At 42.0% G+C, this 23,584-nt stretch overlaps 2 protein-coding genes across 4 annotated transcripts in view; one reads left to right on the top strand and one right to left on the bottom strand.

The window, feature by feature from the left end:
* Positions 1-1,127: 1,127 nt before the first annotated feature.
* PTGER4 (prostaglandin E receptor 4) lies at positions 1,128-10,919 on the top strand. The gene is made up of 2 exons (XM_015848491.2): positions 1,128-2,489; positions 8,737-10,919. Exons 1-2 carry the CDS (start codon positions 1,659-1,661, stop codon positions 9,331-9,333), a joined length of 1,428 nt encoding a protein of 475 aa, XP_015703977.1. The 5' UTR covers positions 1,128-1,658; the 3' UTR covers positions 9,334-10,919.
* Positions 10,920-13,119: 2,200 nt separating this feature from the next.
* TTC33 (tetratricopeptide repeat domain 33) overlaps positions 13,120-23,584 on the bottom strand; it is a 38,049-nt gene continuing 27,584 nt past the window's right edge. For all 3 annotated transcript variants that reach the window (XM_015848493.1, XM_015848492.2, XM_015848494.2), the window contains exons 4-5: positions 21,601-21,732; positions 13,120-15,921 (exon numbers count right to left, since the gene is read on the bottom strand). In XM_015848493.1, the coding sequence (XP_015703979.1) occupies positions 15,571-15,921; positions 21,601-21,732 (483 nt within the window). In that variant the 3' untranslated portion in view covers positions 13,120-15,570. The remainder of the gene's footprint in view (positions 15,922-21,600; positions 21,733-23,584) is intronic.

Genomic DNA, 23,584 nt, shown 5'->3' on the forward strand with positions numbered 1-23,584 from the left:
GCCATCAATAAGTTACAACACCATCACTGTCATAGGTCTAAAAAGAAAAGGGAGGTGGAAGATAGTGAAGACAGAAATGGATGAGGCATTTATAACACATTTTGCCTGTGCATCAGATAAGAGGTTCTTATAAGGATATAAATTTCATGCTTCAGGGTACAGGTTTTGTATCCTCTGCAGCAGCTGATACCATCTAGTGTAAGGGAAAGGACACACGGCCAGGCGAGCCCAGGTGTCGGATGCGGTGTAACGCTCTGATGACCAGGTTCTGGACCTGACGCCACAGCATCCTCCTTCAGAGGAGCCCCGTGCAGTTATGTGCCTGCTGCAGAGCAAGCTTTTTGTTGACAATTCTGCTCCAGGAACTCAGCAAACAGCACTCCTTGCGTGAATGTCACCAGACAGGCGTCAGATGAAACAGTTTTTGTTCCTCTGTCAGCCCGGCTGGAGGATGAACGATCACAGGGGAGCTTTGTTAGACAGTATAACGCTATTGCCAAGTGCGCAGGTGATCTTCTCACGGTCAAGCTAACAGAAATGCTTGACACAAACGTACAAGCAGGTCCCCAGAACACACACACACCCTGCTGCGTTCAATAACGCAATTAACACAGCTCTGAAGCCAGCTGTAAGCAACACATCGACGGCAGGCTGCGAGGAGAGGCGATGGCTGGCAGCAGGAGATACCAGGCGCACCGCTCTGACGCAAGAGCGTCTCCTGATCGTTCGCTCTGCGGTTCAGCCCGGCTCTACCTGCGCTTATCGCTTCGGTAACTTGCCCAAATTCCAGCCCCGTGGCTGCGGCTCGCGGGACACAGCCGGGACACGGCTTGCCTCAACGGGACCGTGCGAAAAGCCCTCGCTGCCACCGCCTGAAAAAAAAAAGCTGGCGGCAGCCGCTCAGCCGCAGGGATACAGGCAGGTGCTCCCCGTCCCTCCCGCTCCCCACGGCCCCCACTGCCGCCCGCTCCCCCCCACGCCCCGCCTCGCCCCACCGCCATCCCCGGGCGGAGGTGCCGGTGCCCGGCCCCGCACAACCTGCCCTCCGCGGCGCGGCCAATGGGGCGAGAGGGCGGGGAGGAGCGGCGCCGACTGCCCCGGCCGCCTCCGCCCTCCGCGGCGAAACTCGGCGGGAGCGCCGCGGGGAGTGAGACGGCACCGCGCCCCGCAACGCAGCGCAGCGCAGCGCCGACGGGAAGGAGGGAGAGAGGGAGGGGTTGAGCGGCGCCCACCGCGCTCCGGACCTGCCCGCACCGCCCCCCGACGGCACTTGGAGCCGCCCCGTCCCGCGGCCGCGCTGAGCGCTCCGCGGCGTCGGTGAGACACGGACGGGAGCCGCGCTCCGCTCCGCCCGGCACCGCGCTCGGGCCGGCCCCGCTGCCCGCTGCCCCGGGCCCCTTCGGCGCGGCGTGGGGAGAAGCGGATGCAGCGCTCGGCTGTCCCAGCGCTTCTCGTCGGCTCCTCTCCTAGACATTTTTTTTTTTTTTTTTTTTTTAACTTTTTTAACTGAATCAGACGACTTTCTTTTCCTTTTCCTCATTCGATTTCTTTAATTTTTTATTTTCAGACCAGGCTGCCCCCTTCCCGGTTCTGCTCTTGCTCCCTCTTTTTGAACCCATCTCGCCTCCCCCACCACCCCCCAGTAGCACGCGGGCACCATGTCCTTGTACCCCAGTATGATTCCACCTGCCAATGGCTCTGCCAATGGGACTGCCAGCGCGGCCGAGAGCGGCAAGCCTGCCACCATCCCCACCGTCATGTTCATCTTTGGCGTGGTGGGCAACCTCATCGCTATTGTGGTGCTCTGCAAATCCAGGAAGGAGCAGAAGGAGACCACCTTCTACACGCTGGTGTGTGGGCTGGCAGTCACTGACCTGCTGGGGACCTGCCTGGTGAGTCCGGTCACTATCGCCACTTACCTGCAGAATCGCTGGCCAGGAGGACCGGCGCTGTGTGAGTACAGCTCCTTCATCCTCCTCTTCTTTGGACTCTCTGGCCTCAGCATTATCTGTGCCATGTCTATAGAAAGGTACCTGGCCATCAACCATGCCTATTTCTACAACCATTACGTAGATAAGAAGCTGGCAGGGCTCACGCTCTTTGCTATCTATGCTTCCAACGTGCTGTTCTGTGCCCTCCCCAGCATGGGGCTCGGCAGATCAACCTTGCAGTACCCTTACACCTGGTGTTTCATAGACTGGCGAACAAAGAAGGCCACTCACGCAGCATACTCATACATGTATGCTGGCTTCAGCTCCTTCCTGATCATGGTTACGGTGATCTGCAACATCCTGGTCTGCGTGGCCCTCATTCGCATGCACCGCCAGTTCATGCGGCGCACATCGCTGGGGACAGACACCACCTCCAGCCGCTTATCTGACTTTCGCAGACGCCGGAGCTTCCGTCGGATGGCTGGAGCAGAGATCCAGATGGTTATTCTGCTCATTGCCACTTCCCTGGTGGTGCTCATCTGCTCCATTCCTCTGGTGGTGAGTAACATTGTGCAACCCTACTTCTTTCCATCGTGCATGTTGCTGAGTCTTTTATCCTCCTCTTCTGTGCCTGTAAGTCAGAGTCATGTTTAGATGCTGCTGCAAGCTCTTAGCCTAATATCAGTACAGTTAGCACGCATGCATGGTGTTAGAAAGTTGTACTGGTTTATATTTACAAGAGAAGAACCCACATTTATACCAAGCCCTAGACTCCTTTGATTGGCTGAAATGCAGCGCCAAAAATTCTTAACAAACTTTCCACTGTTTAACTGGAATCAACACAGTGAAAATTTCACTGAGAGCCGAGGGCCCTTGAAAGTTCACTTCCAAAATTAATTTGTGATGAGTGAGGTTTGGAGCTGGCTTGCTCTTCTGGATGCCTTTTGTGTTTCTAAAATATGTGCTGTTGCTGAAGGGTACAGCAGCCCTCAGTATGCGGAAGGAGGTGAGCATTCTGTTCACATGGCATCCAGCAAGGTGCAGAACGCTTCACACCCAAGCCCAGAGCTGAGCTCCCCATCCCAAAGGACCCACTGGGGAAGATCCCACACTGTTTCACTCCTCCAGCAGCTCAGGAAGGCTGGAAGCAGCAGTGCCACTTGTTGCTGTCATTTTCAGTTGAGTGAGATCTGGAGGAACCTGGCCCACATGGAGCTGGAGAAATACCAGAGTGCCAGACAACATTACCACTAACCGTTTGCTAATTTTCTGCAACAGCTGGTACAATTACTGCCATTGACTTGAACCTGCGGCTCCTACTTTCTTCTGTTCCTCCACCTTATCTCCAAGGAAGACAAAAAAAAAAATGCACCAGCTTGAGGCTTAGTTCTGGGTGCCACCCACCGTAATACAGCTTGGCGAACTTTTTTCCCCTCCTGGCTTAGAGATGTTAAACAAACAGTTGGCTTGCTGTTCTCACCACCTTCCAAAACACAGTTTAGGGAGCCAAGGAGTTGTTGTTAGACATAAAGTGGTGTTGGAAGATGGATTGCTTTGAGGGAGTTTGGTGTAGGTAGGAGCTATTCCACGGTCTCTGTGTCACAGAGGGTTTGCAGTGTGGAGTGGCCATCAGGGGATGCGAAACAGCCATGCCACAGTGTAGTAAGGAAGTTCAGAGAAATACATCTGCAGAGTACTTGGAGAGGTCAGCGAGTCCATCCCCCTATTCAGAGGAAGGTGTCGTTGTAGGGGTCAGGCCAGTTTTGCCACATTACTGAGATAAACAGGAGCCAGTGGAGTGTGGCTGTGCTGGAGCACCAGCAGCTGTCGCCCAGCACTGTCTCCCCTCCTGCAGCGCTGTCATTGCGTGTCACGCTGTGGCATAGCTGAGTGCTTTGCCGTCTGTTTGCTGCTTGTCATCTAAAGGAAATGGAAACGTGCTGCTGAAGCTGTGTGCGGGCTGCCTGCGAGGCACGCGTGTGCTCGATGGAGGAACCACGCGCAGCCTGTTACGCAGTACAGCAGCAGAAACCTCATGGGTGAGCTGACTTGCAACACTGGGGGTATCGGGTCATGAGGTGCCAAGCACCAGCAGTAGGGCTTTAGGAAAAAGACAAAGCTTTATCCCTCGAGGGAGCAGCTGGAGAAAGGCTGAGGATGCATAATGAAATGTTCTTATACCTTAGGAGCTGGAAATCTTACAGAACGTACAAAAAGACAAAAATAAAAGGAAAAAAGGAAAAACAGGGAGGGGCTACCAGAAAGGAAACTAGATTGTTGACAGTTCAAATTAATGATCCTGGGTGGGGCAAGAGATTTATTATTTAAACAGTGGCTGCTGAAAACCTTGCATTCAGCAGAGTGTATGTGAAGGTGCAGGTGACAAAGTTCTGCGCTCTCTCAGACCTTGATTCTGCTGCTTACAAAGGCACGGCGTTGCCTTGAGTGTTCACATGCAGATTTTCTCAGCTGAAGCAGCAGACTTCTGCGTGTCAAATGAAGTAAAAGAATGTTATTTCGCTGTTTCCATATTTCACTCTGATGTGTGTGATGAGGAAAATGAAAAAGGAAGTTTTGTTTTACAGCACTTGCAGATGCATCATTACAGAGTCCGGTCTGGTTAGCTTGCTCCATTATAAGGGTAACTTTTGTCAGCCTCCTGCTGTGGGAATAAGCCACAGCTGTTTATGCTCTGTTACGCTACAATGATGCCCCTGGAGCCATTCAGGGCCAGGCTGGATGGGGCTCCGAGCAGCGTGATGGAGCTGTAGGTGCCCCTGTTCGCTGCAGAGCAGTTGGACCACACAGCCTTTATGGGTCTCTTCCAGACTGGATGATTCTATGATTTCATGTACTGCTGAGTAGTGTGTAAGCCCTCTGCTTATACTCAGAGGTTAAACATTCCAAGATAAACTCTGAGCAGTGACACCTTCATGTTATAAATCCTCAGAGAAAGCCATTGGCAGAGACAGGAAAATCACTAACTTATATATGTTCGTTTTTATGACTCAGAGGAGTTCCCTGGAGTTATGGGGGGAGCCCACACCGCAGAGGAGACTGCCAGGCTCGTTTGTCGTGCAGAGCCTGGCAGACACGGCAGCATGCGAGCAGTAAGGTGGTGGTAGCATGATTCAGATGCACAAAGCCGGCTCAGAGGGTGCTCTGTGACTGAGGTTTTCTGACGGGCTGATTTCCTACTGATGATTTCAGCTGAATAAACTATCTCTGAAGTCAGAGCAGAGCAAGTCCTGAACGAGGGACAAACTAACATTTTAGAGTGAATGCTTTCACAATACAATAAATTGGGAGACAGAGGGAGCCCAGCAAGCTGTATTTATCAGAGTTTAACCCCCCAAAAAATCACACTTTAAAATATTAAATAGCCCTGAACTACTAAGAAAAAAGATTTGTCTTGATTTTAAAAGTGTTTAAAGAGCAGCGAGCTGAGTCACAGGGAACAGTTGTTCTCAGTAATGACGCTGCAGCACTCAGCTTACAAATAGGGTTGTTCAGCATTTTAATGATTTATTCATAAAATCAGCAAAATCTTACAATGACACGTGTCGTAGCAAAGTTATTAGGGATTGTGCAAAACACTGAATGACCATAAAAATGAAGGTGAATCAGATTTATCAAGGGAAAAAGAGCAAAAAAAAAGAAAACTGTGAGCTCTCATAAGCTTTTGATACAACCTGCAGTGTTTTCAATGTGCAGAATGTGGTTGGAAAGCCTTGATAGGAGTTTAGGAGTGAAACTGGGGAGCATTGCATCAGTTGTGCACTGCCTTTTGCCTGCACTTCACTCTGGTCTTATTTTCATCATTTACAAATGTGTGAGATTTTAGAATTTAGGATTGGGTATAATTAGAATTAGTGAATGAGGCACGCGAGGTGGTACTTTAACAACAATACAGTAGAAATTGCTTCCCAGCCCTTAAGAATTACTTTCAAGAGGATGTAGGCTGGTAGTACAGTTCACTCCAGCAGTCCCTCTTAGGTTTACAAATAGGTTTACAGTCAGGATTCTCTTAGGTTTACAAATACGTGATCTTTTTCTTATCCTGATCTCTACATGCTGTTGAGTTGTGCTGAAAGTGAAAATAAAATGCTGTGCTTCAGGATGGATGTGTGGGCCATCCCCTACAGCAGACACTAAGCCCTCAAAGGCAAAGGGTGCTGGCTCCTGGAGATGAAAAACTTATTTCCTCCTTTGTAGCATTTCAGATTTATCCTATCGGCATGTGGAACATTTTATGAGGGAAGATTATTGCTCCAATTACTCTGTGACAGTAACTATACAAATTGCTTTATAGCACTTCAAAGGAATAGAAATCATGATTTGCATTCGTATTCAGTAAAGAAGAAAAGCAACAAACCAGGCAGGGCTGCCATCCTGCCACTACCTGTTGCTTCAGCATAAATGCAACACACTGTGGAGCAAAGTGCTGCTTAACTTCTGTGAAGAAAGGTTGAGGGAGGGAGCCAGGCTTGTTCACCATGGAGAAGACAAGGCTCCAGGGTCACCTCACTGCAGCCTTCCTGCAGGGGTTGATTAACAGGAGGGAAAGCGACCTTTTACAAGGACAGGTAGTGACAAGGTGGAACAGTTTGGGTGAACTGGAGAATTAGGTTAGTTGTTAGGAGGAAATTCTTTACTCAGTGGGCAGTGAGGTGCTGGTGCTGCTGCCCAGACAGCTGTGGTGCCCCATCGCTGGAGGTGCCCAAGGCTGGGTTGGATGGGGGCCTGGGCAGCCTGAGCTGGTGGGGACAGCCAGCCCACGGCAGGGGCTGGAGCTGGGTGGTCCTTCAGGTCCTTTCCAAACCATTCTCTGATTCTATAATTAACAAAACTGCAAAGAAACCACAAATGCTTTCAAAACACGCTGGCTGAATTCTGTGGCTACAGGTATATTACATAAGCCTCAGTCTTTTGGAATATAAGTTGTTCTCACTTGCTTTTTTTTTTGTGTGTGTGTGTGTGTGTGTGTTTTAAATTAAGTTTTCAAACTGGAGAAACTGGAGAAATTCAAACATCAGACAATGTAACATAGTATTCTATTGCTTTACATAGTATTCTACTTTCTTTACATAGTATTCTACTTTTTGAGCACTTAAAATACAAGGCGATGTCCCTTATCATGATACGACCAGTCAGGGAAGACCTGTAGCCACCAAAGTGTACATCTCTTGCTACTAGTGTGGATGTTTCACGCTGCATGATGTGTCTTTTTAGCCGCAATGTCGGCACTTAAGAGACATTTGTCCCTGATCTCTGCTAGGCAGAGAAAGGTGAATCGAGTGCCTCAGTTCCAGCTGGTGCTTATCAGAGGAACAATCCCACTATTAAATCACTGGCGTGTAACTGTAGCACTAAGTTAAAAGAAAAAAAAAAAAAAAAAAAAGAAAATCGTGCCTCTACAGCTGGTCTGTGCGCTGCCTTCAGAGCCTGCGTCTGGCTCCGAGGTGTGGCTGAGTTTATCGGGAAAAGCCCGGCCTGTCACAGCTGGCCACGAGTGCTCCCAGTTCCCGTGAGCTGCTGCTTTGCAGGTTCTCAGCCCGAAGCTCCGCGAGCAGAAATGGAGGCTCGGAACGAATCCCCGCCGCGGGTGCGGGGTTACCCTCGTGGCTGTGCCCGACAGGAGCGGCTCCTGCCCTGGGACAGCGCTGCCACCTGGCGGTGCGTTGAGGAACGGCTGCCCATGGAGGGCTGTCCCAACCTTGGGGATTCCATAGTTCTGTAAAGCAAAACCATAGAAATAGACATTGCTCTGTGTGTAGGAATACTCCTTGATGCCTGTCAGTTGTCTCTGTGGCTTAAAAGAGAGTAAGCTAGTTGTCAGACAGCCACCTGCAGTGCTGGGAGTGATTAGGAAGGATTGCTATATTGCTCTATAAATTTATTGCTTTCCCATGGAGGTTTTAGAACGCACGTAATTCTGCTACTAGATTTTCACTGTGTCACATAAGAAGAGAATTAAGGGATTTAATTAAGGAGTTTGAAGAATACAGCATCTTCCGTTGTCATTTATTTGCAGTGGCTTTCCTAGGCCTACCTAAAATTCCAGACACAGCATAGGTCTTGCTATAAATGAGGAATAGTTCCTTGAGGCTTACACTCATATGATGTCGTGCTCCTTATGGACAGGGGAAACAATTGCTAATTAGAACCAAGTGCCAGCTCATGTAGGTAAGCAGCGCGCTCCAGTCCAGTGCTGGAATCATCTAATCATGTTGACGTATTAAAAATCTTCTACCCGAGGGACCTTTCCTTTTGTTACTTTATTTGTTTTTTTCCCCAAAACAAGCTGTAACAAGAAAGCCACTGAGGTTATACAACTTCAGTAAGGACAGGTGCCAGCCAGAAGTATTTCTAAACTAGGCAGTCAACAGCTCTGGGCTTGTTTCTGGGGAATAACATACCTGGACTATAACCTTAGTTTCAGTTTGTTTCCAAACATGCAATTATTAGACCTTTGCCAGAGGAAACACTCAGCCATGTCCCCTCAGTGGACTCTGATATCTCTTTGCAAATAGCATAAGACCAGAGAGATATGGTAAGAAGCAGGATATAGGTATAAATATTTGTTCCTGGGTTATAACCATTACCAAGGAAGCTGTAAAATTTTTTTGCAGTTTTGGATAAAAAAAAAAACCTCTGAGGTTTCAAACTCAGCTGTCTCACTTTGGCAGCCTCTTCTTTGGTACCTCACCGTTACAAATTGATCTCCATGCTTTGATATATCATATTTGATTTCCTCATACAGTTGTAAAATTTTGCCTTTATTTTCCCCCTTCTCTTTCAATAGGTCCGTGTCTTTGTGAACCAGCTCTACCAGCCTGAACCAGTGAAAGATGTGAAGCAAAACCCTGACCTGCAAGCCATCCGCATCGCCTCAGTGAACCCCATTTTGGACCCGTGGGTCTACATCCTCCTCCGCAAGACTGTGCTCAGCAAAGCCATCGAGAAGATCAAATGTCTCTTCTGCCAAATAGGAGGAGCTCGGAGGCAGCACTCGGGGAGCAATTTCAATTGCGTGGATGGTCGCAGGACCTCTTCTGCCATGTCAAGTCAGTCACCCTCTTTCATCTCCCGTGAGCTGCAGGAGATCAGCAGCACGTCCCAAACGCTGCTCTATCCCCCGGAGTTGAGTGAGAGCAGTGTTGGTGGTCGCGTGCTGCTTCCAGGCCCCAGTGCAAGTTTGGGTCAGTCTGACACTACATCCGTAAGGACACTGCACAGCTCAGAGACCTCGGATTCCTCACAGGGGCAGGACTCAGCAGAGAGCGTCCTCCTGGTGAATGAAATCGGGTCTGGTGGTGGGGCCAGTTCTACGTCCAAGGGCAGCCCCCTCCAAGTCACCTTCCCCACTGAGACACTGAATTTATCAGAGAAGTGTATATAACAACAAAAGGCATCAACCCTGGTGATCTTTCCTAGTACATTGGAAAACTGGTGCAATAGATAGGCATTCTACCTATTCAAGTGGAAAGGGGATCAACTATGCTCCAAAGGGCTATTTTTCTCTTGCCATGTGATGGGTACGTTTCTTTTAGACTACTGAGGACTGTGTGGAACAGACACTGTGTTTTGTGCTGCCGTCAGAAGTTTTACAAGACGGGTCTCATCAGACTGGAATCACAAACGTGTCTTGTTCTGGGTCACAGGAGAGCTACTGGGCCTCTTGAAATAGAAAGATCCATCACTTTCTTTTCCTTTTTTTCCTTTCTTTCTTTCTTGATTTCTTTTGTTTTATTTTGTTTTCATTTCTTTCATTCACTTTCCAAATCTGGTAGAACTGTGTTTTCCTGTGGCTGCTCAGCTATCAAGAGTCTAAGGTTCTGGTACTAGAGCAGAATGTGAGGCAACTACTAGGAACTGGACGGAGCTACTCTGACAGCTGCCTGCAGTAGGATTTCAAAGTGTCTCACTAAAGCATGAAAATGTGAATTTTTACTGTTGTGTATATATCAGGTTTGAAAATATTTAAAAGTCTATTCTTCTCTGTGAGAAGGGTTCTTATTAATACCAGGTATATAGAAATGAATGCCAGCCTTCTCTTCCCCCAGTATTTCCTGCTGATAAGACATTCTTGGTTTAGATTTGTTGTCCGTGCTAGATTCATGGTTGATAATTGTTTAGCTGAGAATATGTAAACACTTTGAGTGAAATGGAAATGTATGTACTATTGAGAAAAAAAAAAAGAAAACGTTATCTTCGGTTAAGAATATTCCTTTTCACTGTATGTATAAGACAGATTTTATTTATGTGCTGATAATGTTTCTGTGTATAAGCACATCTCCTTGCTGAGTACTTTAGCCCACGTCCTGCACACACTTTTAGGCACACACTTACCAATGCCCATCAGAGTTGCCCATCTGCTGCCAGGGAGACTCATATGTAAAGATAAGGACATGTAGAAGTGCTTGAATATCAGGGCCTAAAACTTTCAACCCCTGGTTAATAGTCTTAATATTCACTTTAGTTAAAGCATCACTGATGTAATAAAGGTATTTTTTCATAACATTTATCATTTTACTTTAAATAGTAAATAGGATTTTATGACTCTGTAATCTGATATTCCACCAAGTAAACATACAAAACCATGGAAGCAGAATCTTCATTTAGAAGCGTAAGTTATATAGAACTAGCTCCTGGTCTTGCACCCATTGTACATTATTTGTTACTAGAGTTTTGATGGAAAAAAAGCATCACCAAAACCAGCTGTTAACCAGTGATAAAAGGACTTTTGGTGTTTTGTTTTGTGAGGTTAGATCTTGTTCCAGAAATATTGTTTACTAAAATAATTCTGTACAGATATTTGGGGATGTTTTGTCAAATACTAAGCATGTTATGCTGCTTAAAGTGTTCTTATGTGAAATGCTTTATTGTAATGAAAATCTTGAGCCTTATGTTGATGATACATTTAAGCAGTTGTATTGACCAAAATGATTTTGGAGATCACAATTAAATGGAAATGTTCTGCTTGAACTCAAAAGGTTATGAGTCTGCCATTCAGTGCCAGCTCCCCACTTTAACAGGTCACCCTTCTTGAACACCTTGTGCTTAGTTTTCAGATGATAAAGTGCTGTGCATTACTGATGGAAAATAGTTTGTTCTGATAGACTTCTAAGCAAGAATAGTGCATCGAAAGAGGCGTTCTAAATATCTTCCCTTTGCAAAAACAGAAAGTCTTCCTTCTCCCCACAGCACTGTTGGTTGATGGGTGCTGGACAGGACTCATAAGCCCACAACATCAGCACTAGTTGCCTTAGGAACGAATAAGAATCCCCAGTCAACCCACGTTAATGGAAAATGTCATTCAAAAGCATCTTATTCCAAAATCGTATCTTGGTGAATCTATCCGGTGAGTCCCACCACCCCCAGTCTCACATCTGTACTTCTAACAGTCTGCTTCTAGCCACAAACTGCAGCTTCACCAAACCTTGTGCTCCACTGCTGCACCTTTCCCCAGACTCCAGACCTAAACTCCATTTATGCCCCTGTCCTCTGGCCTGGTGTGAATAATCTACTCACAATAGGGTGAGAGCCAGCATTGGTAGTAAACTGATCTTTGAATTTGTAAATTAATTTGAACCTGTGATCAGTAAGTTAGCATTACAGTTGGTCTCGGTTTAAGGTGCAGGATACAGTGCACTTAGGCTCCAAGCGTGGGCTGAAATTTCCTGTTACAAACCAAGCTTATACAACTCCACTGTCTGCAATACCAGTGCTACTTAATATATATCAATGCTATAAGTGTAGTGCCAAAGTGATAACCATTATCAATGTAACCCATTATTTTCAAATGGCACAATGACATCTTGATACAAAGTCTTCCACAAAACTTTTCAGTCAATATTCTTCTGCAAAACTGCACATCTGATTTACATAAAGCAGATTTACTTTTCAAGATACAACATAACAGACCTTTCCACTGCTAGGCCCTCTATAGACCTGTCAGCTTTATCAGACATGAGAAGAAAATGGAGCCAGAACTCCAAGCTTATTGAATCTCCATACAAAACTTACTCTCTGCCTGCAGTCTTTCGCAGTTCATGTTTTTGCCTTCCATAACCTCTCTTAAAATCCAGCCCCTTATTGTATTATTAGATTCACTGTTACCTGATCAGTACTTTACCCTCTAAGATTATTGGAAACTTATTTGATCTCTCTCCATGTAATCCATGTGGCTTACTCAGAAAGTAATGAATGCTTCCTCTGAACACAATAACACTATTTGACAGGGCAAATTCTCAGACACAAAACACCACTTTTCAAAACATTCACCACCACTAGCCATGTATTTTCACCAGCCATGAGCAAGAGCCTGAATGCTGCACACGTTAAAACCTATTGTTTCACAGTTGCTGCGATGGCATCGCTGCTGCTGAAACCCACCACCTTCTGTCTCATTGTGCCAACATCTGCTTACTGGGCTCCATCAACATTCAGCAAGCATCCATGAATGTCAATGGGGTGCCATTTCTTCTTTTTTTCTGCATAGAGGAATTCAGTGGCACACCTCTGCTTTATATGCACTTCCACTTCATATGCCATTTTGCCACTCATCCACTCTGTTTCAGCATTTGAAACTGGACTACCAGTCAGCCACCCCTGCTGTCTTTTTTTGTAGTCAATGGAACTAATGAAGCACCTTGATTCAACTCTTCCAAAGATCTTTATCTAACGTAAGGCATATGAATGGCTCTCTGAAGTTATGTATTTCTTTCCAGATATAAAATTTTCTGAGGGAAAAAATCAGATTTAAATCCTCAGCTGTGTGTACTTTGCTCTTCAACCACCTTGTTACATTTCAGCGTTTTCATATATGAGTCATATGCGAGACAAACATACAAAACTATTGAAGCCACAGACTGTGAGTGATGATTATGAACAATAAATTCCAGGTACTAAAGTAGCAGTACTTCGCTCTTTTGATAACAAAGGCTTTCTCCTTCAGATCACATGCTTTTTGATACTCCTGAGATCTCAAAACAGCTTACCACTACCTTTTATTGAACATTTTTCTTGAGGTTTGCTTTGGTATGTTTTGGGTTGTTTTTTTTTTAACAATGACTAGTTAACATGTCCAGCAGAGACAGAAGCAGCCAACTGATTATATGATTAACATCCTAACATGGTCAATGGTAACATTCTTGTTACTACCTAAAGAATAAACAGGCATCACTGCACAGCAGAGAAGTCATTATTTTATTCAAATAGACCCAGAAAATCTCGTACATGCAAAACATGGCATGCTGTACAAAAAGAGAGAGAGGCTGCAACATCAGTAGTGAAGCTTCCTCCCCAAGTGTAACACATTCACAATAACTTATCTGCTATTTGTTTCAAGATATTACTGACAATATAATAACTAGAATTTATAACCTATTAACACCAGAATAAAAAACACACCTAGTACTGGGAATGGGAGCAACACCACCTCCAGCCCAATGCAACTGTCGAGCCTGATGGTATAGATGTGCACTGCCATAACTTTGACCAACAGCACTGAAGTCAACAGTAATTTTGCAAATCATTTCAGTGGAAGCAGAAACAGTGATAACAATGACCTCTGCAAGGAAGAAGGGAGTCTTTCCCATATGAGTAAATGCGCAACACTGATACAATTATAAAAGGCAAATAAAGGAAAGATTTATTTGATTACAGCCAAACTACTTCAAAATGGAAAACAGAAAATGTCTTACAGTGTTTCTGCACACTTCCTTTTCCAATCAGAGGACGTCTCTTCTTTGAAGATAGTTGTCGAACTCTTCTAATACCTCCTATTGCTGAACAGATTGCATTATTTGTTACAAACAAACAAACAAAATCAAACCCAAGACAAAGCTTTACAACAGAGCCTTTCAAACAAGAATCAGATACGTATTGAACAAGCATTTAAGAATCCATTTCAGAACTGAATAAACAAAAATAGCGCATGGTGAAGCTTTACATCCTCATAATAGTCACTGTAGTCATACTTATTCTGGATATTTAAATGTGAAAAAATGCTCATTATTTGTGTGCATGCACATAGATGTAAAAAAAAATCCATGTATTTGGGGAAAAAAAAAAAAAAAAAGCTTAGCCAGAACATGGAAATTAAGTCTTTTAAAGGGATAATTAATTTCTGCAAAAAAAAAAAANAAAAAAAACAGAAAAAAACCCTAACTGTCCTCTTAAGAATTAGCAATATTCAATTGAACTATGTTCTCAGTTGAGTGATGTGTCTACAACAAACATTCTACTGCAAAACTCACCATGCTTCTTGAGCAAAAATAATATTATTTTCTATGAAATGTTTTGGTTTTTTTTTTAATAGGAATCAAGTATTAAAGATGTAGAGATTTCAGAAGGTTTTGCTATTATTTTAAGGTTTTTTTGTTGCCGTTGTGTTTGGTTTTTTGTTTGTTTTGTTTTGTTGGGTTTTTTTTTCGCTTTCAAAATATTACAAAAGTTAAGTGGAAACATGTTCCCAACCCTGAAATTTTGAGAATTCTTCAGTAGGCTGTTATCCAGTTCAGCCTGGAGGCTATCATCTCTATCCCGTCTCTTCTGACAACAAAAAGAGGGTAGTCTTAGCAAAAAGCCATCAGAGAAACTGCCCGAATTTGTTTCTCTAGATGGTTCATACAAGTAACCAGTGACCATATTCCCCTAAACAAAGATGAAGACCAAGCAAGCACATCTCCTATGTTTCTCACAGTTGCGAATATACAGCACAGCATCTAAAATCCAAAAAGAATAAAAACGGAGACTCAGGCAATGCTGCCCTGAACAACCAGTTCACTGAGACTGTAATTTCATGGGCAGGTTGCAAGAACTGTAAAAAGAAAATTGATCCCCTTTATAAGATTAGCCTTACTTAGAAAGGAAAGGCTACATAAGATACAGCATCCTGCAGAAATATCTATTTCCAAATCCCAACGTTTTACTTGCAGTGGTAGTTGCAGTATAGTACTTAAGAAAAGACGAGTTTCAGTCTCAGCTGAATGTTCACTCTTCTAATGAAACATCTAATAACAATTAAGCATTCAGGTGCTTGTTTAGTATAGCACTGCGTTTCATCTAACGTATTTACCCATTCACCTTTGAAAGTAGCATGGAAGGTTTTACCAAGTTTGTCTGACTACAGATCAGATCTCTGGTCTATCACAGACACAACAAACACAACATAAAAGTCCATCTCTGCTTCACAGAAAAGTTTCCCATAGGAAAATTAATCCTAATGAAAATAGAAGCTTCTGATAACAGAGAACAGTTCACCACAGATGGAAGATAAATAATGCTAACGATTAAGGACTGAAATACATACTTTGAAATCCCTTTTTCTTTTGCATTTTAAATAACAGTTCATTAATTAGTCGGCAAATGAAGACATTAATCTGTAAAATTACAAAATACAGTAAAATCAATGTGAGAATGCAGGCAAGGATTTTAACATTACATTTCCTAAATAAAATCTTGGATTTCCTCTTGGAAAACAGCTCACGTCATTTTTTATATTTTTTTTTCACTTTAAAAAAGAAAAATAATTTCAATCTTTTATTTCTGCAGGCTCCCCTACTGCTTAAAAAAACAAAACCCTGTGTGATAAATGACATTTGAAGCAGCATCAACAATCCACAGGGCTGCCCTATCGGGCTCTGATAAAAATGGATTCATCAGGAGTTGAAGTGCAATTCTCTTTCTCAGTAACAGTCTCTACTGTGCCTGAAGCGGACACAATCACAACAGTTTTAGCTTCTGAAAGAGCTTTCTCCTTCTCTGCAATGGCAGCACAGACTGCCACAATTTCATCACTTTCAAAGTCATAGTCTGGGATTGATGCTTGAGCAATCTCTTTTCCTTTGGCCTGTGATTGTTCTGCCTCAGTCTTTGTTGCCTTCTGCTGTTCATGTAGTTTTCTCGCCCAAGAAAGGTCCTCCTTCCATACTTCAGGGTTCATTGGAAAGATGTGTAAGGATATCTGGAAACTTCGGATTGCCTGCAAACAGAATAAAGAAGAGGGATTGGAAAGTTTGATGCCCATGTTTTTCATCACAGAAATTTACAATCACAGAAATTTATCCCCAAAAAACGCTTCATGTAAGTGTCTGAAAACACCACCAGCATGAAAACATAATCAACAGACCAGGTATTTGGCAACAAAGGTTCAGATAAGACTTTGCATGTCAAAAATGATACTGTAATTAAGTAGAAGCCAAAATTACTGCACTATTGTATTATTGTAAAAATCAGTACCTGTGGAGGAGACCTGCTGTTTTGCAGTTCCCACAATGGCATCGTTGCTGAAACCCACCACTCACCACCCCCCTCTGTGCTCATATCCACAGTTTGATCTCCATAAATGTTCACAAGAGTTAATGAATGTCAGTTGGTGTAATTTTTTCTGCATGGAGGAATTCAGTTCCACCCCTTTGCTTCATGTGCATTTCCATGTCAGACACCACTGTGTCAGGCTGCCCCTCTGCTGCCATCTGTCACAGAGCAACAACATGTAATGGGAAGGCTCAGCCTCTGCTGCCATACCACCAGCATCTGTCTCTGAAGGCTTGGGCCAATATAGTCAAATAGGAGGCATTAATTTTGGATCAATCCTCACATATTAACAGTGAAAACGTCAAGACTGACTTCACCAACTGTGATTTATACAAACACATAGGCATGTAAGTATATCAGTAAACACACTCAGTGCTCTTTTCTATTAAACACAAAATATAAACAAATACTATCTGCCTTTAAGCCTTCCAAGGAACAGGTCTCTTAATTAAAACCTTTCTATATGGTCATGCATATTAAACAACACTGAACACAGTAATAAAAATAAAAGATTAATATAAGGCAACATTTAATGAGCAGAAAAAGCTGTCATACAACAGAAAATGCTCGTTTTTGTAAATCTATTACAAAAAGTGAATATCACTGTTTTTTGTTTCCTATTTCTCGACCCATTTATAATTATAATAATGACAAACTACTGCTGAAAGCAAATTATCTCATAGTAAAGCCATTCACATGGATGAGTTCAGGAAGTGCCACTTTCACATTCTGTGCTAATGGAGACTACACACAGCTCACACCTGACACCAAGGCTTACACTAGCTTTTTATTTTACACCTAACAAGAGTCCACCGGACCTATACTAAAAGTTGTCCAACAGTTGAGATGTTTATGGAACTGTAAGTAATCCTTCTCCATATCTACCAACATTTACAACTGGATTTTTTTTCCCCAACATTCAATACAGCATTTTATTTCAATTATAGTCTGTTCTACCTTGTGCTATTCAGTGACTACAACTCATTTTCACAGAAATCTCTATTATATTTAATGACACTGACCAAATGGAATCCAATCCTTTCAGATATTTTCATTCTAATTAGTTTATATAATTTAATCTGAATACCAAATGTCTTTATCTATTTCAATTTTAAACAGTCAGGCTGAATTTTTCTGTGCAGATTTCTGTTCCAACTGTTTATTCTTTTCAGTAGCAATCTTCTTATTGAAAATTATTTCCAGAAAAAATACCAGTTCTGCATTCAACAGTAAGGTGAACACTTTATTATTTGCAGTTCTTAAGTTCATAAATCCATTTTGTTCAGAAGCATCCTTGCAAGACACTGGGGTAAACTCTCCGAAAGCAAATGCCGTAGGCTGGCTTTACCTGAGAGATCTGTACAGTAAGCTCTGATGCACAGATAGGCACAATCCAGTTTGATCAAGGGAACAAAACAACCATCCCACCTGAGAACCTTACACATGTGACTCCTGTTCTACCCATCGATTCTGCTAAAAAGGACACGATCTCAAGCATGGAGGCAGATCTGCTGGAAATACAGCTGAAAGAGCATTTAAACTCACAGAAACTTGTCTGCTTTTCTGCAACCTGAAAATAAAAATCAGCTCTCAGTAGAAGGTACTTTCCTGCATTAAAAATACGCTATAACCCTGTATCACTGAGTGGTGCCTACTCTTGAGAAGGATTCTTAAAAGTGGTCGAAAATAATTCAACAGAACTCCTTTTCATCTGACAAAGTCTTTTATTTTCTGTCACACTTTAGCTTAATGCCTCCCAAATCCTATACACTAGAACATGTACATGGCTGGCATGTAGTTCTGGTCAGCAGAACAAAAAATATGTCCCATGCTTTCTTTTTTTTTAATCTCCTTATAGAAATGTCTTTTATCAGAACCTGATGAAAGTAGTATAATTTACTTTTTGTTTCACACTTCAGATGAAATTACAAGAAATTCTAGGCCAAAATTACAGATCAAATTGCTATTTTTTCAATTGCAGTGCTTCTTTTTAATTTCATTTGTGCACGTAAGGAGAGTCCTGACTATATTCATATATTAAAGTTAAATAGTCTATTAACGTGCTTAAATAACTACAAAAATAATCTATGCATTATGTTGTTAAAGGAGAACTATCACAGCAATGTGGTTAAGTATTTTAATTTCCTATTAGTCTGAAAAGAAACTGTGAGTTATTTGTCCACTCAGGAATTTGGCAGGAACACAACCAGGCACCAGTTTACAAATGCTATATATAAAATGAAATCTTGTGACTCTCTCTTAGATTAATAAATCCGTTCTGTTAAAAATGTGATAATTTAATAATTATAAATAATATAAATAATATATAATATTATATATTATGTTCTATAAATATAATAAATAATAAATTAGTCTTTGCATCACTTCCATTGCTGCGAAAAAACCCTGACACAGAAAAACGCATTCTCCAAAAATGAAAGAAACAAGTATGCAGAATTGGTTTCCATTTTACACATTTCACAAAATCACCGGATCGCAGGGGTTGGAAAGGACCTCCAGAGAGCATCGAGTCCAACCCACTGCCAAAGCAGGTTCCCTACACCATTTGCTCACTTAACTTCACAGTTATCAGTAATTCCAGATTTGAAAATGAGGACCTAGTCCACATCACATTTCTGTATTCACAGTGGCATTTACTGAGGTGTACTCCCACAAATCAGTTTCTAGAATGTAAGACAGGACATTGACATTCACTACATTCTGCTTGTTTGTAATTAATTCTTACTAGTGACCTGATTTACTAAATTCGGGAAAAAAGAGTGCATAACTTCTGTAGAAGTTAAATAAATTGGGACTAGTTTACCTCATTTAGTCTCTGTCACAAGTTCAGCCCCCCAGAAATCTTTCATTTGCAGTGACATTACACACAATATAGATTAGTTTGTTTGGAAGTTGTATTTTAGGCAAAGGAAACAAAATCAAAATGTAGTACATCTTTTCCTACAAAAAGTACATCACTCTCTGTGAATTAATACAAATATTTATGACAGACCATTTGGCAGGGTGCAGGCAGTGAGGAAATACACAGAGGAGTGGAGAAAGGGAGGCTTGAAACAATAAAGCAGTGGAGCTGCTCTTGAGAAGGACAGAGTTTCCAAATCTCATACATTGCAAAAAGCACTGACGTTCATACTCTATTAGCACTTCTTTGTAAAAGCCTAGCACAGTGAAAGATGAGAATACCATGGTAACAAAAGGCTAATGGGAAGAGTATAATTACAATAGAAAATTTGTTCAAGAACACTCCACAAGTCCAATACTTACGAAATTATTTAACCTTGTAAGACTTCTCCACTATTTTCATGACTCCTTAAAGACTCCTTTGTTTGAAAACAGTGAGCATTATCTGAAGTTTAAAATAATTCCCAATACTATTCTTTGTATGAGGGAGCACTCTCACTAGGAGGCAATTCATTATGCATTAAGCACATCAAAAAGCAAATAGTGCCCCATGATAAAACCACCGGAGACCCCCACAGGAGGTTACCCACCACGAGGCTCCCTACTCTGACAACAGAGACAACAGCATTAGATAGTTGGCCCTCCTGTCAGACAAAACCTAGTTTTGTCTACCAGGTGCACTTACACAGGTGCTTTAGCTCAGATTCACAATGTGCTTTGATGCAAATCTCTGTTTTGGTTAGCACTGGGGAGTCAAGACAAACCTTCTGGTTACATTCCACATTGCATTCCAAAAGAGCCCCTGAAGATCTCCAAACAGAGCTAGTCTGTATTTAAACAAAATGAACACAGAGTGGATATTAAGTCCGCTGCTCTACTTACTGAAGATATCTGCTCTTGTTGGAGTGATGCAACTGGTTATTGCAGCTGAAGCTTTACATGGCCTGGTGTGCAGACCTGTTGGTATAACTAACATGGGCATATATCTGTAATTTTCATTGCTGTTATTGTAGATATTTTTTTCTTTCATTTTTTTTTCTTCTTTTTTTTATAGAATAAGCAGCACCAGCTACCTGGGATTCTTGCAGGAAATAACTTCGAATTTCCTGAGACTAATGTATTTAAAATCTCAAACATAATTTACAGTGGCAATTCTAGGCACTGAAAAAAAAAGAGGATTTATAGATTGTTAATGCAGACATGACAGGCCATCTGCCCTTGCCTTCTACAACACAAAAGCAATGGAATGTCACCAGCTATTTGATATGATGCAGACAGGTATGGATTTATATTAAACATTCCATGTTTTGATACCGTGACAACAGAAGGGCAGAACACGACACACGTATCCACAACACTCAGCTTCTACCTTATGTTATTCTCATGTTTTGCTGTACTTTTCTTCTTGCTTTCTCTCTTTCAAATACTGTACCTTACTGCAGTTAAAACAATAAAATCACTCTCTCCATGACTTGCTAGGCTCACCCAAAAACATCCTAATTATTTTTACGCTTGAAAAATGTCCAGTTCAAACACTGAAACTTTCCAGAAATACTCTAGTGACAATATTAATCATTTCTATAGTTGGCACTCAGATACACAAAACAAAATAAAGCCAGTATCTTTTTTTATCTGAGAGCCCACTACAGATTATTTTTCTAATTGATTTTTGTGAATGTATCTGGACTACAAAGCTCACTGTGTTTCCACACTTCAACATGCAGAAAGCTATTTAGAGCTGGATGACCTGCAGACTGCAGGATGCTTCCTTCTCTATCACTTAATGTGCCCAGTACAGCACCATGGTATACAGCTGGAGCTAAAGAAAAGATGTACGTCAGCTACTGTGAGCACCCCAGCCTTTTTATTCTCCTGTTAGCAAAAGAATCAATTTCATCTGCTGTATGGAGTCACGGAGTCATGGGGCTGTGTGGAAGTGCACATGTGATCTGCTGTATTTGAAGCAAGAAAACAGGAGCTAGGGAAAACAAGATGTCTTCTGGCAGCTGTGCATAAAAATAAGGATGGGTATCACCTGGGACTTCACAGTATTTTGAGCTTTAAAGCATGGTGAGCTGTGTTGTAGCAGTGCAGCATCTAGAATGTAGTATACACAGTTACATCATTGTAATTACTCTGCTGCATAAAACCACCACTTAAACACAGCATATAACACAAAAGCTTTGAGCTGGGCAGGTCTTACACAAGCCTAGCAGCAAAACCACACAGGAAACATTTGTGATAAACAACCAAGTAAAGGGGCATACTTGGTAACTAACAGCAAGCATCTTTTTCCTTGCCTGCTTTCAGACTATTTAAGGCTATTCAGCTGCCCTGGTATTTATGTACTTTCACTCTCTGGCACACAATGCAGAGGATATAGACCACAATTTTAATGTGTCAATGTCATTTATTTTCTTACCAGCACTATCTCTCCTAATCCAAGCTGGGCACGTCCCAAAGTCTGCCAGGCATCCCAGGAACGTGGGTTCCTCTGAACAGCCATTTCTGCTGCATGCACTGCTGGGAACATTTCATGTAAAGACATCAGGACCTACAACAGAAAAATAAGAGGAATAAAAATAAGCAAATGGAAAACAGAATTAATTTTTCTAGGATTACTCAAGCAACCACCAATTTTCCTGTATTAAAGACAATTTCATCTCACCTATCTTTTCATAGTTTACAAGTCAGCTGCCTATAGCAATTATACTCACTCCGTAGCTCACGGAAAGAAAAAGGCATGCTACAGGATGATTCATCTTAACTGTTTCAGCAATTATCCTAGAAGTAGATTAATTGCTTTGGAAGGCATCCCCTCTCCCTCTCTGCAAATCCCACGCTCTGTAAAGGAGTATCAGAACTGTGGCATTACACCATGAGAAAACACTGAGAATTAAGCACAATGAACAAGCCAGTACTGTTGCAAAACTCCTGAGTTTTATTTTTTTCTTTTTAATAGAAAACTGAAATCTACCCAATAAAATTATAGTGTGCATTATAAAATCATGAAAAAAATATATATAGATATATGGTAATCTGAATGAAAACAAGAGTTAAACAACTGTACAAATGTTACACTTGAGAGACAGCTTGCTATTACTGAAGGATGCCTGACTTGGATATGAAGTCATCTACACAAAAAAAAATAAAACAGTCATTTCTGAACGTGGAAATCACTTTCACTAAGCACTACAATTTAGCGTGGGCCTGTTGCTATTCTATCCCTTGCACTCAATCTTCATAACTTAGCCTATAAATCATAGTTAACAACATGCAACAAGGCTCAAAGTTTTTCCAAGACCTTTGTTTTTCCAAGACCTCCATGAGACTGGCATGCTACCTGAAGACCTGCATCACTCTGAGATCATGATTTCAGACAGCCGCATGCTATGGTGATAGGTAACAGTGTAAGAAACAATGACAACTGCATTCCGACAGTATGATGAAACTGTTAACCACGCAAGTCAGACTCATGCGTGGCTAGCCACTTTTGTCCCAACTGGTCAACCCTCAAGCATGATAAATATCAGAACACAACAGCACAGCTGCTCAAGCATAGAACACATTTAGCCTTACCCTCCTACAGTATATTAAACAGACAAATATGAGTGTGGTATAAGGAGGATTCAGATTCAGGCATCTTGAATTAATATTAATTAAATTTAATTCACAAAACATTTGTACAGCATTAGGGTAGCTACAGTGAGATAGCCTTGTTGCAGAAAGTTAACTGTGCGTGAAAGAAATACAGCAAGCAACATCTCCAATAAAGCATCTGGATCCATATCTCTCATGTTTTAGTAAGACTTTTTATGGAGTGTAGTTGCATGGTTTCACTTTAACTAAACGGGCTACTGACTGGAACTTAAAAATACCTAAATTTGGTTCCACTTTAACTCAACAGGCTACACACCGGAACTTAAAAATACCTAAATTTGGTTTCACTTTAACTCAACAGGCTACACACTGGAATTCAAAAGTACCTAAAAGTTTTTAGGTACACCCCTCCACAGCTATAAGTTATGTCATGTCATTTTCTCCTTTTTTTTTTTTTCCTCAACAGTTAACAACAACTGTGCTTTCTCAGAAAAAAAGTAATGAGCACTATCTATTTCTCCAGCCCAACTGCATTTTTGTGTGCATCTTCTGACTGAAGCAGATCCAATAACTGAATCAAACTGTTACTAGTGGATAGGTGTACAGCCCACCAACATTAAGGGATTCTGAACCTCTCAACTGGCTTTTATATTCATCTCTTAATGTCTTTATTTTCGTAACAGAAGATAAACCCAACTATATAACCACTTGAACAATTTTATGTATCTCAGAGTAGTCAGTATTTCTTACAAGTTCTTTCTACTGCAACAACTCCAAAATATCACTATAAATATTTAGGATATATT

Source organism: Coturnix japonica, chromosome Z (genome assembly GCF_001577835.2).
Source record: "Coturnix japonica isolate 7356 chromosome Z, Coturnix japonica 2.1, whole genome shotgun sequence".
In the NCBI taxonomy this organism is placed as follows: domain Eukaryota; kingdom Metazoa; phylum Chordata; class Aves; order Galliformes; family Phasianidae; genus Coturnix; species Coturnix japonica.